We start from the raw sequence: 19636 nt of genomic DNA on the forward strand, positions 1-19636 counted from the left end.
AATGGGAGCAGGGGAGGGTCTGAGTGAGTGAAGACAATGACTAACGAAGGTTGAGGCCAGGAGGGTTACAGGAACGTAGGATGTATTGCAGAGAAATTTCCCACCTGCACAATTTAGAAAAGCTGGTATTGGTGAGAAGGATCTATATGGCACAGTAGTCATTAAAATGAAGGATATCATGTTTGGCCGCATGCTCAGCAAGAGGGTAGTGCACTTGTTTTTTGGCCATTGTTTGTCGGTGACCATTCATGCAGACAGACAGCTTGTTGGTTGCCATGCCCACATAGAATGCAGCACAGTGGTTGCAGCTTAACTTGTAGATCACATGACTGGTTTTACAGGTAGCCCTGTCTTGGATGGGATAGGTGATATTTGTGACCAGACTGGAGTAGGTGGTGGTGGTGGAGGCCTGTATGGGACAGGTCTTGCATCTAGGTCTATTACAGGGGTATGAGCCATGAAGTAAGGGGTTGGAAGCAGCGGTTGTGTAAGGGTGGATAAGTATATTGTGTAGGTTTGGTGGACGGGGAAATACACGGCGTGAGGGGTGGGACCATCAGCGTCATTTATCTGGCATGATGTAGGGTAGACATTCTTAGGGTCAGTAATCAGAAGTTTTAGAGGCAGTGTTAGAGTAAAGCTTTTACTGCTCGTTATTAGTGACCACCTTTTCTTGAAATTGCTAATTCAATAATGATTGCTATGAGGGTGTGTGTCAGCTCTTCGCTTTCCATCGGTGAGAACTTGTTTTACCTTGTTGCTGTTCTCTAAAGTTCCATTGTGTATAAGCTTGTGCAGTCCATAAACTTGTCACATCCTAACTAAAGCATGTTAATTCAGCAGTGTGCGTCATGGATCATGAACAATAGGTACATAAACAAAAAGTTGAAAATTGTGTGTTTTCTTTGGCCTTTTCTGTCTTCTTTGTTTCTTCCCTCTCTAATGTGTTAGTATCTCCACTCCAAGGCAATCTGCTCTCTATTACCATATGTTTCAGTCTCTAAAACAGCCATGAGAATAAAGAGAAATTACATTAAAATAAATTGTTTATTTTTATTTATGCCCACTCAAGTGAGTTTGAACTGAATGTTGGGGAATTGGGTACAGAATTGCTGTAATTGTGTGGTTTTCCCTTTATCCTCACAATTTTGAGATGACAGAAATCTCTAAGATTGCTGTTAAAAGATTTCTACCAGACAATAAAAAATAATATTAATGGCCAACAAAAACATTAGTTCTCAAGTGACCACCATGAAGATGTACTGGCAACACAGACAGGATAAGAATTAGTGCTGAAGATATTTCATTACTACTCAGTTTTTTAATGTATAAAATGAAAAACAAATAGTAGTTTTAAAATTGTGTAACATTTTTTATTTCCATCTGCAAGCTATGATAATAAATAAATCATAATACAGTCCATAATCATCAAATTGTTCAGTGACTCCCCTTCATACATTTGTATTATTGTATCTGACTATATATTTACATCAGAACTCAAAGAATAAATGAAATTTGTTGATGTTTACATTCATTTGGGATATAACACTTATGTAAATGACAGTATATAATATGTCAACAACAAAAACACAAAAATTGACATTTTGCATTATACAAGTTGTAAAACTTTGTTCCACTAGAATTTTATTCACATAACAGTATCAAAATATAGGGTGTACAAAAAGATTGTATCACAGAGGACAGTTGTCAAGAAGAAGATATCATCAAAGTATTTTCTGCTAGGTATACGACAAGAATTAATTTTATGCAAACTGAACTGATGGTCATTAACTGTGAAGATATAAACAAAACATGACTAAAATCTATTTCATGCAAACTGAACTGAGTTGTTAACTGTCTTCCGGGCAATATAATATGTTGTCAAAAATTTTAAGAAAGGAATTGTTTTTACATAACCAGACATTTTAAATAAATTCCCCAAGACAGTATAGCATAAACATAATTTCTCAATTTTCTCGTAGGAATCTTCGCAAACTTACTACCAGACAAAAATTTCTACTGTTTCTCACTTTCTTAACAAAATCATTATAGCATTCTCAAACAGGTTGCAGAATAATAATAATAGGATCCTCTGTAGCTGTCACCAGAATATAGTGGAAATACTGTATTATAGTGAAGCCATGACTTCAAAATCTTTCAAACTGTGACATATGAAACAGAATGTTGATATGAATGATGTAGGATATAAGTAACACAAGATTGGTAACAGTTTTCTATAAATAATTTTCAGATTGAAAATACAGACAGTTGTACGATTTATCCATGTGCATTTGAAGAAATGAAAAGAGAGGAATGTTTCTGTTACAGAATTTTATCTGCTATATAATGTACTTTATTGCCTTGGAAGTATTTATAATGTAATAAAGTGAAAGCAGAGCAAGCAATAGTGAATGTAGTTATGGACTTTAGTTCATTCATTATTTTCTGGATACCATGTTATTAAAGATGAATTTCTTTGCTCTTACTTTGTCCACATAGTTTCAGAATGAATGAGGATGCAGTCTGTGGGCAGCTAGGGATCAGCTGTGGAAACATAACTAGTGCATTACTGCAGGACTTACAACTCGCCCCAAAATGCCATATGGCAGTGTCAATAGGTAACTGTATGTCTTCTATGGTTGAATTATATGCTACACAAATATAATCTGTTACAGATTAATTGAAATTTGTACTTGTATAGAGAGTTTTGGAACTGTTATGATATCACTTTTCTATATTAAAATGTGTCAAAGATATTTTACAACAGTAAAAGCAACACAGATGAATTCACTCTTTGCTTGCAGCTATGTACAAGAACTCTGTTTTTAGTGAAAGATGATAAAACTCAAAACTCCAAAACAAAGGCATTTGGAAAGGAGAAGTAATTTCATTGTGTTTAAGAAGACCTGTAGTCAGGCTAAATAAGAGTACATAAACATGCTGAAAGCCAATGAATGATCATTTTCCATTATTTAATTCTGTTCTGAAGTAAAATTAACTGAATTTTATATGTGGCAATATTGCTGACAAGTGAAAGGACACTGATAGGCAGTGGCAACTCTATGTATCAGGTTTCCAAACATGGCCACTTTTGAGTTGTGTACTGCTGCAGCTCTGAATACAAAACATAAATGACAGACCATGTTGCATAGTCATCTACAAGGGATTCAAGGGATATTTTTTTCGGGGGGGGGGGGGGGGGGCATTGAGTTGAAGAGGGAGTGCTTGCCTGGCCCTTCCCCCCAGAACCAGAATATGAGAACATGAAGTACAGAGTTTTTATTCATTACAAAATCCATCTGTAACATATCAATGGGATATGAAGTTCTTTCTTCTTGTGGTATGTCATCTTTAATGATCAGCTTGTTTATTACAGAATGGAAGTTTTGGAGGCTGCCTGCCTCCCACCTCCCTCCCTAAAATGTCTGGAGATGATGGTGCTTGAATGACTTCTTTTGTACAACAAAACCAAGAGGGATGGACACATGTTAATTAATCATGGTCCAAACTGATGTGAATGTAAAGCAAAAACTGGCTTTTTCTACTTCTTAATGCAATTTAGTACCAGAAAAAAATTGACTCATTAGGCATTCAGCTTCAATATAAATAATGTATCTCACTGGAGACCAACCTTTCCTAGGTTCTTTGGGAAGAAGATAGGTGTCTGATGACTGGAACTGCTGCAGTAAAATAACATATCTAGTTACCTTTAGCATTACACAAGAAATAGATACAATGCGATGTATGCTACCCCATATTTTGTTCCTCTTTCAGATATTTTTACATTTACTTACATTTACTAAAGGATATTTATACAAATAGGCTATATTACACAAGTATTTTTAAGAGCTCTTGTCTGCAATAGAGTCTTCACTATTATGTTCATATTTACTTTGTACAATAAGATTACATACCATTTTGTATCACTTTCTTTGGAAAGAGAAAAAGGTATACTGGAAAATGTCCCCATGGTACCTCATATTCCTAATATTTACGTTCAATAGAGTCCTGTGATCTAATATTCATAACAACTATGTTTTTTCTTGGGGGCTTATTTTGTAAGTGATGTGTCACATACTTATAGCTACTCTGCTCCCTCATAATACACAACTATTATGGAAAAATGACTAGCATCTCTTGTTGTTGCTCTCCATGCAAATGAGAACATACAACTTATATCACTTTGTTATATTTCACTTGCTTTAAGTGGCACACTTCAAATAAATATAGATTTATTTATTGCCACATAAAGATGCGCAACTTTTTCATTTTGAAAAAACAAAGCTATCAAGTTATCCTTCAGAGCATCTGATATGTAACTGGCTGTGGCATAGAACTTTATCAGTTCTAAATATTCCACAACATTAAAGGACCCAACAATCATTTCACATAAAATTAATTAATTAATTCATTTCATTGTTTCTTTAAAATACTTCTTACAGTTTCCACAGAACATTCAGTTCTTACATCTTTTTATCTGCCACGTGATCTCATTCAACAAGTGTTTCACAATAACTGTTATACAGACTGTCTGGAATAACATCATAACTCAACAAACACAAAAGTAACAGAACAGAGAAGAGCACAAATTATTTGTAATTATTTTACCTTTGATTTTGCTAATACTTAATAGTTTTTACTGGATGAGTAATTAATATTGTGATAGGTACCTGGATTTTATGGCAGTGTTATGTATACTGTCACAAAGCTGGTAAAATCATTGTTGTACTGCAACCAGTTTCAACAGTTTACATCGTCATCTGTCCAAATAGTTTACATCGTCATCTGTCCAAACTAGATGCAGTATAATAATGGTCCTGACAGATTTGCATTGATATAATCAAAGTGTATTTTATAAAAGCTGTGGAGCATCATTTAAAGAAGATTCTATTCGTCTTATGGATGTAGGAATAGAATGACATTTTTGGAGATGTATTACAACCTGCTTGAATATGATAAATTATACAACCGTTTTTATCTTTGTGATGAATTTCTACCTATGTGAGATATAAATGTTGAGCACAATACTGACAGTGAGTTAATTTTCCAGAAAAAATTCCTTTGCCTGATTTGAAATATGAATGGAATGCTATAACTCTCACACAGAATACATTATGTCTTTTTATATTTAATTAATATTTATCATAAATGCAACAAAATGTTGGGAATAGTGCATGTGTAAGGTCAAATTGTTGTTTCATACTCTTGAAGGACCACAAAGGGTGTATGTGTGTTCAAAATGCCAAAAGCAAACACAAAGGTGGACTCTGAACTTGTACGACACAAGCCCCAGGTACATCAGACATCACTAGGTACCATCTAGTGGACTTCAGAATTCCCCTCACATATCAGAGACTACCCACGTTTAGCCTCTCAGCAGCCTGCCTCTCACTGCACGACCACACGAGCGGGGGCAGCTTACGTTGCACAGGAACCCAAAGTGCAAGCAAATCAGTTCATTGATTCATTTCCTTGGATTTAATTTTCACCTTGTAAATAACACTGGCACTGACACATTTCATCCTGTGATATCTATTTGTAAAACACGTTTGTGAGCAGGCCAAAAAAAATCACCAAACACCAGTTACACAAGTAAATTTTTGAAACTGACATTTCACACAAGTGTCGATAATTCGTGCGGTGACACAGCTGTGCTGAGGTCTAGAGTAGCCACAGGAACACCCGGACTCACGCTACCACTTGCTTCACGAGGCAGGCCAGAGGCAACCTTGGATAGATCCACTGATGGTGTGGGGGACGTCGGTTGGCGAAGCGACGGTTGGTGTTGGTGCTGTTGCTGTTGCTGTAGTGCCAAGGCACGAACTGCATTTGTCTTCTCCTATAAACATGAATAGAAATGAAATGTTACACTAACAGGTGGAATTTTCAAAACAGAATTTTTATTTCTTACATTTGAACTTACAAACATGCAACTGTGATATTCATATCTTGCTATCTTTTATTTAGACAAGTTTTTAAAAAAAATGTTTAGAAAATAAATTGTTCAACCAGTTTCAAGTGAAATGGGTAACAATTTTAATTAATATGTATTAAACTGTATTCCAGTCTCTGAATGTGAAATACTTTTGGGTAAAATCACACTCAAAGTGAATGTTTAGTTTTGTCTTTGATGGGACATTATTTTTTTGCATAATTACATAAATTTGGATCAGTTCATTTGACAGAATATTATGTGAAAAAAATTGTGGCATAAGAGCGTATTATATATTATAGGCATGAGGAAAAGTGCGTTTTGAATGATGCCAAAATACTGCTTCTTGCATGAAGAAAATGTTCAACGAACTGACAAAAAACTGAAAGTGACAAGTGAGGAAATGGGTAAAAATCTATGACACTGGGTTGGAAAATGGCTGGGTACAGATTAGGAAGTGACCAGATCTGAGTATACATTTGAAGTAAATGGATATATGAAACCTTCCATAAATATTTGGGTTTGAGGAAGCTGTTGGCCAGGTAAGTACCATTACCAATTAGAATGATCGAAAGTGCAATCACGTCTCTGAGTCATTCAATCACTGTGTCATTCACATGTGACTTTCGACATCATAAATGAACACACTCAGGCATAAAGAATGACTTAAAATACAGTATAAAATAACAGTGCACCTTTAATGGCCTGCTTCTAATGGTTTATTATAACATCTGTTAATCATTTACAATAAGTGAGATGTGTTACTTATTGAGGGCACCTTACCCCACACCAAGAAAGACTACAAATCAGTGTTTTACATAATTAGCATGTATATCAGCATCTTATAGAATTGTTACTTTACTAATGCTGTCCACCTTATTTTCACCAGATACTTCATATTTGGCAAAAATTATGCAAACCTGCGAAGTATTATTGGAAAGTAACAATCATTATTAAATAATCAAGAAAGTGTTTATGGAAGTAAAGTGGACAAACTCCATCTTGCACCCTATGCAGGGAGCCAGAACTTATTTAGAAATTACTCTTGCATCTTGTATTGTAGTCATGTACAGAGTGGTGATAATAACAGTGGCTTGAAACATGTTTATTAATTTGACATGAAGTGCGAAACTAGTTAATAACAGGAAAACTGTTCTTCACAGAATTATCACACTTAGTCATGTCTGTCATAATTCTAATAATCTCTTTGTCATTTAGATTACATTGTCACAAAATGATGAAAACACTTTTCAGACTATTTAATCATTCGTGATGTGGTGGATGACAGGAATAGCTGTCCTGATGGAAGATGGTTATGAGTTGAACCCAATATTGATTGGTTTCCAGTCACTACAAGTCTTAGTTTTCAGTACTGTGTAGTAGCAAACTGGCGTTTTTGTAACCATACTGGTCCCATGTCAACTTCGCTGCCCTGAGTTATTACTTTACAGTAGGAACTGTAGCAATTTGTATCTCTTACAATTTGTCTCTTTTCATTTATGAGTACGTAGACACACTGATCTCGGTGTTGTCTGGTAGATAAGATTGACAAGTTGCCTGCACAGAGAAAGTTGTCAGCACCAACTGAGACCATATGATGCCTGCTGAAAAAGCTACTCCCATCAGCCACCACACCTTGATTCGACAATCAGTATTTTTATTTTGGTTCCCCTACACATCACATTTTATTTGCAACTAACTTTTATCATTTTCCATTAATAACATTAAAGTATAACTCTACTGTCATGTAAATACAGATGTCATGTGGTCCTTGAAGGAACCTTTGCAAGGTACACAACTATTTACTTCTTGTGGCATTTTTGTCGTTGTTTGTGTGCAATAAATACCTTTGACTGCTCATAACGAGTATCCCATTATATGGTATGGAGTGAAAGTATGTGAAAATAATTGTCAGCTGATTATGACAAGAGATACATCAAATGAAAATGAGGCTGATCAGTATAACTGTGTGTTGATTTCATTTCTATTCACTGTCCGTCTGGACTGTATACAATTATACACTGAGTTTTTATCCAGGAAGTGGGCAGATTCCTGTAAATCATTTTATTAATTCCAATACAGTGGATTTATGTGTGTTCAAACTTTCAACTGTTTGCTGTGACCAAAGGTTTTTCCAAAATAATAAATGTCCTTGAGACTGTGAGGTACCATGTCAGATTGCATCACTGGAATCACAGTACTTCTACAACAGTTTGTCATCTTTGGGCAGAGATTTTGGTTGTTGACAGTGGGCCCCCAGCACAATATACATTGACACGGAAAAGCATGGAGGCACAAGGTATGCTGTTCTCTTGGTTCTAGAGCTCCAAACTGTTGCTTGGCTGAATGGTCAATTATTTTTTCATCACAATAAATGCTGCCTTGCTGAAACATTGTAGAGAAGTAAGTGCAAAGACATTATAGTAAGATGAGATGTATGAATTATTGTCTCAGGTACATGAAATTTGCGGTTTTCTAGATTTCATGTCAATATAAATCCCTCTATTGTCTCAAACTGCTGCAATAAGTACTGCCTTTGGACAAGCTGACATACAGATTGAGAAATTTCTGCCGACATGCAGATAAAGCTGGCAAAAAACTACAGTAATAACACTCATTGTACTTCATTAAATATTTTAATATGTTAAACTCATTGTAATCAATTCCTATTGCCATCATTGGATAAGTATGTCTCTTTAAATTTGTAATGTGTTTTACATTTTTATAGCACCAGTAAGCTATACAACATGCTGTCGAAGATTACTCGTGATTCACTGAAAATTAGCACTATGAATAATATGCAACTAGAAAGAGGAGTGAATAATGTACTGAGAACTGAGGAGATGGAAGATAACTTATGTTTTGATGTTGTCTTAATCAACGGGAATAAACTGATAAGCCAAGACATGATGACCACGGTCCACCAGAGACTGAGTCCAGCCTGTTGGCACTGTGGACATGTGGCACAGTAAGAGAACTATAAGAGCAGAGTTGAGGCGAATGGGGAGGCATTCTTGTGATAGCACTAGCCACAAATGGAGAAATTCACTGACAAAGGGCAGATTGTTACGGTCTTGCACCTGGGGACGAACAACTCGGTAATGGCACAGTTGGCTGGCCGCTCGCACGGTACAGTTGTGAGAGTCTACAGAAAGTGGGTGAAGGATAGCAAAACTGTTAGTAGCTGTCAAGTTGCTCGACACCCGTGCCTCATCACTGCCCATGGAGATCGGAGGCCTCGCCCATCCTGTAAAGCAGATATTATGACAGTATAATGCTAGTGCAGGCACAAGTGTTTCAGAGCACACTGTTCACCAAGAGCTCCACAGCAGGTGATCCCTTCATTTTCCATTTTGATGCAACAACATCATCATAATCACCATCATCAGTAGTGATTGCACTAGGAGTGATATCATCAAGTTCCAAATATGGATCAGTGGAAATGTGTCACTAGGTTGGATGAATCACGTTTCTTGTTATACCAGGTCAGTAGTTGTATCTAGGTACACCATCATCCAAGCAAATGGCTTGAATTGTGCACCATGCTGTTCACGCCAGCCAATGGGGGAGTCACATGGTTTTCTGTGGGACTTGGGGGCACAATGACAGCTTTGGACTACACAAACATTACTGCGGATCCCTTCGTGCTTGATGTTTTTGCTGATGGTGATTTTGCTGATGGTGATGCCATTTTTCAGAAGGATAACTGTCCATGTCACATAGCCAGAAACATGCTGCAGAGCTTTGCAGAGCATGATAGCAAACTCATGTTGATGTTTGACCACCAGATTCAACTGATTTGATTTCCTTTGCAGCAAAAGTGTGTGTACATTGACAGGCCACCGTTAGTTGTAGTAGTTCAATATCCAAATATTCAACAACTCTGTAATAGTCACCTTCTGCTCCATTCAACCACTGCTCATAGACATATCAAACATCTGGTTTCACTTCTTCTGTAAAGAATGATACAAGGTTGAACTTGGTTTTATAACTTAAACACTTTCTATAATGAAAGGTGTGTTACTGTCAGCACTAATATCCCTTTTATGTGATAATCCGAGGCCCTTATTTTCAGTCTCAGGCTCTATTTTATGTGGTCATTGATTGCTCTCCAGAATAAAGAAGGCCTTAGTGTGAATACTACAGAAGATAGGAAAGATGAAAAAGTATGGGAAAATAGTGAACAAGACCTGAAAACCACTCAGAAACAACAAATCCTCAGGGTAGTATGGAATAACATCAGAATTAATCAAGGAGGGAGGTGAGAGCTTACAAATAGAGATATATATAAACTGATCCAGTTGATATGGGAGAAGGAGACACTGCCAGATGAATGGAAATTGGCTGTAATATGCCCAATATACAAGAAGGGAAGCAAAATGGAATGTGGTAACTACAGAGGATCAGCTTGTTGAAGGTAACGTATAAGGTACAGTCCATCATTATCCTTAGAAAATTGCAACCATTCATAAAGAACAACATACAGGAGTACCATGCTGGCTTTCGACCAAACCGATCAACAATAGATCACATTTTCACACTAAGACAATTGTTTGAAAAACATTAGGAATATGATAAAGATATCTACAGCCTGTGTGTTGATTTTCAATGTGCATATGACAGCATCCACAGGAATAGCCTACACAATACAATGTGGGACTTCAGAATACCTGAGAAGCTAGTGAGAATGCTGCAAGCTTGTATGGAAGGGTCAACGGCAGCAGTACGTTTCCGAGGAGCCACATCAGAAACATTCGAGATTGAGACAGGCCTCAGACAAGGGGATGCTCTGTCATGTGTTCTGTTCAATGCCATCTTAGAGAAAGTAATAAAAGAGTGTAGGCAACAGGAGTGTGCTGAAGTAGAGATGGACGGTAATTTCAATTCTCTCACATATGCAGATGACATAGTACTGTTAAGTGAATCAAAGGACGAGTTGAAAGAAATGTATCAGAAAATGGACAATAATGCACAGAAGGTAGGGCTCAAAGTGAATTGAGACAAAACAGAGTTCATGCAATTAGGAAGAAGACAAGAGCAGGTAGAACTTCTTGAGACAAATGGCAAGAGGTTCAAGAGAGTACACCAGTTCAAATACTTGGGATCTTTGTTTACCACAGACAACAACATAAAAATGGGCATCAAGGAAAGAATAGCACTGGGAATGAAATGCATGCATTCCCTCAGAGAGATGCTTGGCTCTAAATTGATCTCAGTGAACAGTAAGAAGAAAATCTACTACACAGTGATAGGCCAAGCAGTAATGTGTGGTTCAGAAACATGGAGCATGACTAAGCAAGAAAGGGAAAAACTATTAATATTTGAAAGAAGAGTAATGAGGAAGATATGCGGACCAGTTTTAGATAATGGAGAATGGAGGAGGAGGAGGAGGAAAAAAGAGGAAATCTACCTTCTGATGCGACAACCAACTATCCTACAGAAGATAAAGACCAAAAGAATACAATGGGTGGGCCATGTAGCCCATGTGCCAGATGGAAGACAGGCAAAATGGCACTAGCGTGGAAACCAAACACCAAACGCCCTATCGGACAACCAAGGCAGAGCTGGATGGACGACCTGGCAAAGGACCTAGCAGCCCTGGGAATTGAAGACACCTGGAGGAACCGGGCACAAAACAGGAAGGAATTGAGGCAGTTTGTGGAAGCAGCACATGGTCTGCAGGGCCTGTGATTGCTGAATATCTATCTATCTTATTACATCATCTTGGAAAACATAACAGTGTCCATTAGCTTGTCTTTTATATGGATCTTTTAAAAACTTTGGGATGCCCTACTAACATCCTTTTTGTGTGATAATCCAAGGCCCTTATTTGCACTTTCAGACTCTATATTATGGGGTAATTGATTGCTCTCCAGAATAAAAGAGGCCTTATTACATCATCTTGGAAAACAGAACAGCGTCCATTAGCTTGTCCTTTATATGGAACTCTTAAAAACTTTAGGGTGCCCTCCCAATGCCTTGTAACATAATATTTTCGTTGTCACAGTTTATAACGGATGATGGAACTTTTTTCAAGAGTTCCAAAAGTGGCCATGTATGCAATAAAATATTGTTGATTCACCAGTTGTGGTATAGTTTCTTTGTTAAGCATAGTGATTATAATGTTTTTGCACATCAGTGTAAGTAGACATTGAAATATCTACTGACTCAAATGATTATGTATACAGGAAATGGAACACAATCTTAAAAAGGTATAATTGTCTTAAATATCAATAAAAATAAATACAAAACAAGAAAGGTGGCCACACTATGATACAGAAAGTCTTGCTCTTACAAGGGGTGAGTTGAGAATAAAAGTATTGAAGTGCAGCACTGTTGATAGGACAACAGGGTTCAAATATTCTGTCAGCTACTTCCATTTTTGTGTTTAGTGTTTACCTGGCCATTGCCAGGTTGGGTCCTTCAAAAGTTTACCCCTATTCTTACTCCATGTTTTTGTCAGATTGACTGGTACAGTGTGTGCAGAAATTGCTTAAGTAGCATTTAGTGCTCTCATGAAATTCATTTGAAACAATTAACTAAATATTACTTTATTCCCAGATCTGTGTCATTTTCCAGTCACAACTGGATGGACTGTGTCAAAATTACGTACACACATATGAGTTTTTTATTTTATTATAAGACGTATAAAGAAAATTGTTCAGCATAAGGACATGTAGCAGATGAAAAGAACTTTATTTTTGTTAGTCATTTTGCTCAATGTTGAAACATTTTCCAGTAGAGTAGATTAGATGCTGTTTCAAGTCATATGCAGTTTTCCTTTTGAATAATTCTGGGGGTAGACGTTGCATTTCCCGAGGCAGCCTGCTGAACATTTTTGTGAGCAACCATTGGAAAACAACACATTCTGGCTGAAAATGGTCATTATTTGTATCCAGGTGAATTTAGGCTTGCAATACTCCAATCTTTTACTTGAAGTGATGATCCTTACAGCATTTCTTTTTAGCATTAATGTGCCCTTGCAACATGAGGAGTGTCCCTGTAACAGCAGGTCATAATTAATGTGGCTGTGAAATAGTGAATAATACAATGATGTAAAGTACTGGTCAGTTAATACAACCATTAGCCTCCCCAGAAGTTATACCAAGTGGGACAGCTAGGAGCACACATAATCTGTTTGCTCATTCATTGATAGTTTGTTGTCAGTCATGGAGCCCAGCAGTTTGACGGCCTCCACATTATCCTGGCATCCAACGTTGCTCAGGCTGCACATCAGATGGTGCCTTTTTTTTCTTCATTCATTTTCATTTCATTTTTCACAAACCACTCTATGATGTTTTTAAAAAGCACATCTGTTACTTCTAGAACCCGTGCAGCAGTTTTTCCTGTGGCAAAGACGGTGGTGTCATCAGGAAACTAACATGTGGTTGTTAAGGTCTATGTCGTTGACATGAATAACAAGCACAAAAGATCCCTAGTGTACGCCAAGCTCCAATTTTTGTTCTTGGGAGATTGCTCCATGGACTGATACTACCTACCTTCAATTTGCAAGGTAAGATTGAAGAGTTGCCAGAACAACATCTTTAGCTTATTAAGCAGCATCTTGTATGAGATGCAGTCAAATGCCTTGCTAAGGTCACAGAGTGTCAGCACCACATTTTCTCTGTCCTCAAACCCCTACCTTATCTTTGTAATTAAGTCCAATGCTGCTGTAACTGTTGACTTTCCTTTGCAAAATCCAATGCTGTGTGTCCTGGAAGTCTATTGTCTTGAAAGTAACTTAGTGTATAGTATTTCATCACAACTAAATTTGGGATTACTGAAATTGGTCTAAGAGTGTTTACTTAACATGGTCACCTTTGTTGTAGACTGGTACAGTCCGTGCCAGTTTCGGGAATTCATGCAGGGCATTAAAGGGTAAACATTTGTTGATTTATATGGTTGGTGGCTGAGCAAGCTGCAGCATAATTTTCTTTAGGATTGAGCAAGGCATGCTACAGCTATGTGCACTCTCTTAATGCTTGTATGAATTCATTATCTTTACAATGCCCATCGGGTGCAATAAATTCCACTTTTGAATAGTGCAACAAATGGAATTTTGTATATGAGCTATACAATCTAAGCCCGAGTCTGGAATTCCACTGACAGTATTTTTCACTATCCTAACTAAGTACTGATTGAAGATATCAGGAATATAGGAATTTAAGGCACATTCCAAGATAGCTGCCGAATGAGATCAGAGGTATTTTCTTCGTCTGCTAAAAGAACTTATTTAAGAGGAAATAGTGTCAATTTTATAAATTTTCTTCATTTCATATACTTGCTGTAGTGTCCATTCTTGTCGCACAACTGAGTATTAACGTCCTAGCAGAGCTTGTTCTTGAAAAAACTTAGAGTTAACAGAAGTCCTGATAATCGTGACATAACACGAAATTTTGAGTGACATAAATAAACACAAAATATTCTACTCAAGTTTTCTTGATAGTGCAACTTTCCTTTAAAAAAAAAAGACAGCTGCTAGTTTCATCAGTGTCTATTGTCGCAAGAAAAGTGTAATTAAACGTTTCTAAATTGTATTTAACTAACGCATTTCATACTGTTTACTAGTTAGATAGAGGCGATCTAGGCCTAAATTTTCCTAGTTATAAACATTTAAAAACATGACCAAACAAGCTTGGTACGTAAAGCCTCTAAACATAAAGTAATTACTAATTCATTCTTCTGTCGTATCTCTAAATCAGTACAAAAACAACAACCACTGCACATAAGACCTTTGTGTCGTTTTTTGTTTACATACATCTGATCATGAGTGAGAAATGTGGGAGCTTTTATAAATTAGTGAGTAGAGGGGTTTGTTGCCAGTCTTGTAGGAAATATTTTCACTGGGCGGGGAGAGGGTTCAGTGGGGAGAATGTTGGGTGAACAGAAGAGGCTCTCTTCTGGAACTGCAGAAGTATGCAGTAGGAACATCTTGGTTGGAAATAGAAAGCAAGGAAGGAACTCATAAGGATCAAGGGAGACAGGGGTCAGGGAGGTGGTTGGGAACTGGAAGGTGGTAGGAGGATAGAAAGAAAGAGACTGTCATCTGACAGTTTTATCATCAACACCGAAAACAGGTATCTACCACTGCCAGAGTTAAGTGGAGAAGAGCCTCAGGCAGGATGAGGAGCAGAAAATGTGCAGCACACTTCCACCAAGGCCAAGAAGCCTCGGAGTGTAAAAAGTGTTAGGAAGAAGAAAGTGCTGCTGGTAGACTAGTAGCCAAGGGCGAGATGTAGGCCCTCAGTTACAGGAAAGTTTAGGGGCAGTGTACCAGGCCACCAGTATCTTCAGGCCAAATGCAGGGCTAAGTCATGTGATAGAGGACTTAGGGTGTTTATGTAAGGACTTTACAAAAGTGGCCGATAGTGATAGTCGGTGGGGTGGGAAACAGTTTAGACAGGGATGGGTCATATGACATAGGTGGTGACCTGGACAAGATAGCTTCCCTGACTCACTGCACCAACATACACTTTGTTGAGCTGTTCCAGCATCATAAACAACCACACTTTGATGGAGCTGTGAGGCAAATCAATTTGGGGTTAGGGATGGCTCTGAGGGCAGCCAACTTTGCTCATGTTTCTCTGGTGCCTCTCGGAACTATCAACAGATGGGGTTACACTAGGCATGGCCTACATCTAAACAGGACTGGGAAGGGAAGACAGGTACAGTCGATTCACGCAAGTATAGGGGGTGGATCTCGGGCCACAGAGGGTCAAATACCTGTTGTCATGGGTAGGAAAAGTAAGTCTTTTTAGGATAAATCCAGACAACAGGTTCCCCTGCCTAAAGAGTATCTCAAGTAGTTTAAAAAATACTGAAACAAGCATTCACAAGACAGATTTTAACAATCCAAATATCACACATATCAGATGTCACAAAGAAAATCAAACAATTGGAAAGAGTAACATGGGGAATTTCACAGACTTAACAATCCTCCATGAAAACATCATGCAATCAATAAAAAAATAAAATACAACTATTGGAAGTTGACCTCCAGTCTTTAACAGCACAGTAGTTTGTGTTACTGAGCACTGGTGCAGAGAGACAGAAATCCAGCATGTAGTGTTATCATCATATGAAAGGGCAAACTCTTACTGCAGAACTGCTTCAAGGGGTGGAAGATCATGCATTTATATCAGAAAAGAAACACAGTTCAAATCGAGACACGACCTCAGTAAAGCAAGTGAAGACAAACACTTTGAAATATCAGCTATTGAATTAACAGGGCTTGATATCACCAAGAAATTAATCATTTTATGTGTGTATAGATCTTCCAGTGGTAGTGTGGACACTTTTTTCAATAAATTAACAGAAGTTGTAGATAAAGTCTCCAGTACAAAGGTCAACATAATTCTATGTGGGGACATTAACATCAACCCTAATATTGTAAATGAATCCATCAGCACCCTCATAAATATCCTTCAAAGTTTTGGCATGTCCCTATTGGTCAATAGTGCAACAAGGGTTACTACAATGACTGCAACAGTAATTGACCATGTGGCCACAAATATGGACAGGGAAAAATGTGATGTAGCTGTAAAAGATCTCAGACTATCAGACCATCTCTGTCAAATAACAACAGTAAAATCAGGCATCGAATCATTCCCTAAACTACAAGCCTACAAACAACATCTGTCATAAATCGAAATAAAACATTTTTCAAAGGAACTAGCAAACTAAAGCTGGGATGAAGTGTATAAGGAAACCAATGTGAATATGACATTCTCTAAATTCTCCACATTATTTAAATTGAACTTTGAGAGGGCGTTTCCAAAAGTATGCATGTCTGTATCAACAACTCACAAAGACAGATGGATAACAGCAGGTATTAAGAAGTCCTCCCAAACACTTAAATACCTCAGTTCCATGAAAAAGAGTTGCATTGATTCAGAATTCTTAAATTTCTATCATAGATACAAAATGATCTATACAAAGGTGCTGATTGCTGCAAAAAAGTCATTTAATGAGAAAATAATATATAATTCAGAGAATAAAAGCAAAGCAGTCTGAGATGTTATAAGAAAGGAAATGGGGAGAGACAAAGAAACACAGAATAACATACTGCTAAGGGAGGGGGATAAGGTAATAAATGATCCACAACACTTGGCAAACCAAGTAAATGAGCATTTTTCAAGTATTGCAGAGAAGTTACAGCAAAAATTCTCCAAAACAAATACAACACCTGTAAATAATGTTGCACAGAAACAATGATGTTACTTCCAACCACAGAGAATGAAGTCAATAAAACTGTTTTAAAAATAAAAAGTCAGTAGGCTTAGATGAAGTACCAATGTGTGTACTGAAACAATGCATGGGGATTATACAAGGCCCCTTAACAAATATAATAAATGAATCCTTCACACCAGGGACATTTCCAGAGCAGTTAAACAGGCAAGAGTTGTATCTTTGCTTAAGAAAGGTAATACAGAAGACAGAAAATTACCAGCCCATTTCCCTGCTGTCAGCATTCTCAAAAATAATAGAAGCAGTCATGAAAGACAGATTAATGAATTACCTGAATAAATACAATCTTTTAAGCAAATCACTGTTTGGTTTCGGAAGTGCAAAAAATACGGAGCCAGCCATAGTAGAACTCACAAAGGTTGTATTTGTTGCTCTTGACAAAGATGAGTGTGTCACAGGCATATTTTTGGATCTTTCTAAGGCCTTTTACAGTTGACCACAAGATTCAATTGAATAAATTAGAAGCATTAGGAATAAGAGGGGTAGCCAATGACTGGTTTCAGTCATATCTAGCAGATAGGGTACAAAGAGTAGAGATAACACATACTTCAAATAGATCTCAGCATTTAGTAAAACACTTATCAGAACCAAAATATATTCATATAGGAATTCTACAAGGTAGCACATTAGGACCAATACTGTTCCTAAAATACACCAATGACTTTTTCAGTAGTGTTATTCATGGTGAAAAAATCCTCTTCGCTGATGGCAGCAATATTATAGTCACTGAGAAAACAAGAGAACTCCCTACAGAGAAAGCAAATGAAGCTCTCAGGGAATTTTACGATTGGTCAATAAGCAAGAAAGTGACATTGAACATAAAGAAAACTAATGCCATGAATTTCGGTTTGAAGAGGGAAAATGTCAATGTTAAATTAAATGTAGATGGCACCTCTATAGACTGTGTAACAAATGCAAAATTTCCCAGAATGAATATTGATTCTCAGTTGAAGTGGTGTGAACACACAAAGGTACTTGCAAACACAATATCATCAGCATGTTATGCCTTTAAAATCCTATTATCAGTGTGTAGCATGCAGTGTCTTTTAGTTACATTCTATTCATAAGTACACTCAATTTTTAACTATGGCATTCTTTTTTGGGGAACAAATGCACAAAATATGAACACAATTTTCAAACTCCAGAAAAGAGCCATAAGAATCATAACCAAAAATGGTAGTTTAGCTCATTGTAAAGATCCGTTTAAAACACTGGGTATTTTAACAGCTCCATGTGAAAAGATTTACCAGTTAGTTGTACACATAAAAAATAACATTGGTAATTACTGTTCTGTCCATGACCATGAAACAAGACTCAACTTTGCCAAGAAAAAATAAATGTAAAACTCAAAACAGCACTTTCTACCAAGGAATAAAACTATACAATAAATTACCAAAAGAGATGAAAGAAATTGCAAAAATACACTTATTTAAAAAGGCAGCTAAAAAGTACCTGTTGTGCAATACATTTTATACAGTGAAGGATTACTTAGATAAAACAGAGTAGGGGTTTGGTAAAAAAAAGTTATGCAAATAAATAATAATAATAATAATAATAATGATTATAAAACACCCAATGTTCTACATAACACCTTCACACTAAGTTTCTTCCCTTCTTTCTTCCTTTTCTAAGATCAACATCTCACTTATTATAGTGGGATGCTGACTCAGTTTTTCAGGAAAGCAAATGGGAAGTTGTGGTACAGAAAATGGCCCAGAGATTACCAGGGTGTGTTTGTGTGTGTAGTGACATAGTGAGATATGAGTGAACAGTGTAGCATTACAATATTTAATAAGTTATTTGTAAAAAAAAAAATTGTATACCAGGAGTAAACCTAATGATTGTCTCCAACTAGAAGTCTGTAAATGTATATGGATTAACTTATTTTAATTTGGTCTAAACTTGTAATTTCTTTGACATGTCCTATATCCTTGTAAAAAAAGATCTATGGATGAATAAAGTTATTACTACTACTACTATTATTACTACTACTACTTAGTTTCACATGCATCACAGCAGAACTTTATTCATTCTTTTGAACTACTTACCAAGTGAACTTTGCTGTTAATAAGGTTAACACAAACACTGTGGAAGAAGTTCCTACACCAAAATCCACAAATCACACCTACATCTGTGTGTTTTACAAACTTGTTATACTTTTCACATAACCTGTCACTTCCAGCCTTGTTTCTCATTCTGGTCAGTTCAGTCCCAAATATTGTGGTGGAAATCCACCATTTATCATCATGAATACAGGTTATGTATTGTCCAGATTGGAGACTGACAATCTTTTCCCCAAAACAGCTTGTGATGGAATGGTCAATTTAGCTATAAAAAAAGCTGTATCATTTTAAACTTTGCTGATCTGAATTTGGTTTCCATCAATTGGCACAGTTTGGTGAATATCTCTCGTTTCACAAGTTATTTAGTCATTTCCAAAACTTGATCCCATGCACA

At 36.9% G+C, this 19636-nt stretch overlaps 1 protein-coding gene across 1 annotated transcript in view; it reads right to left on the bottom strand.

Annotated features, from left to right (window-relative positions):
• Positions 1 to 1348: 1348 nt before the first annotated feature.
• LOC126282469 (uncharacterized) overlaps positions 1349 to 19636 on the bottom strand; it is a 147681-nt gene continuing 129393 nt past the window's right edge. The window contains exon 7 of the mRNA XM_049982126.1: positions 1349 to 5839. Within this exon, the coding sequence (XP_049838083.1) occupies positions 5615 to 5839 (225 nt within the window). The 3' untranslated portion in view covers positions 1349 to 5614. The remainder of the gene's footprint in view (positions 5840 to 19636) is intronic.

The sequence above is a fragment of the Schistocerca gregaria genome, chromosome 7, assembly GCF_023897955.1.
Source record: "Schistocerca gregaria isolate iqSchGreg1 chromosome 7, iqSchGreg1.2, whole genome shotgun sequence".
Classification (NCBI taxonomy): Eukaryota; Metazoa; Arthropoda; class Insecta; order Orthoptera; family Acrididae; genus Schistocerca; species Schistocerca gregaria.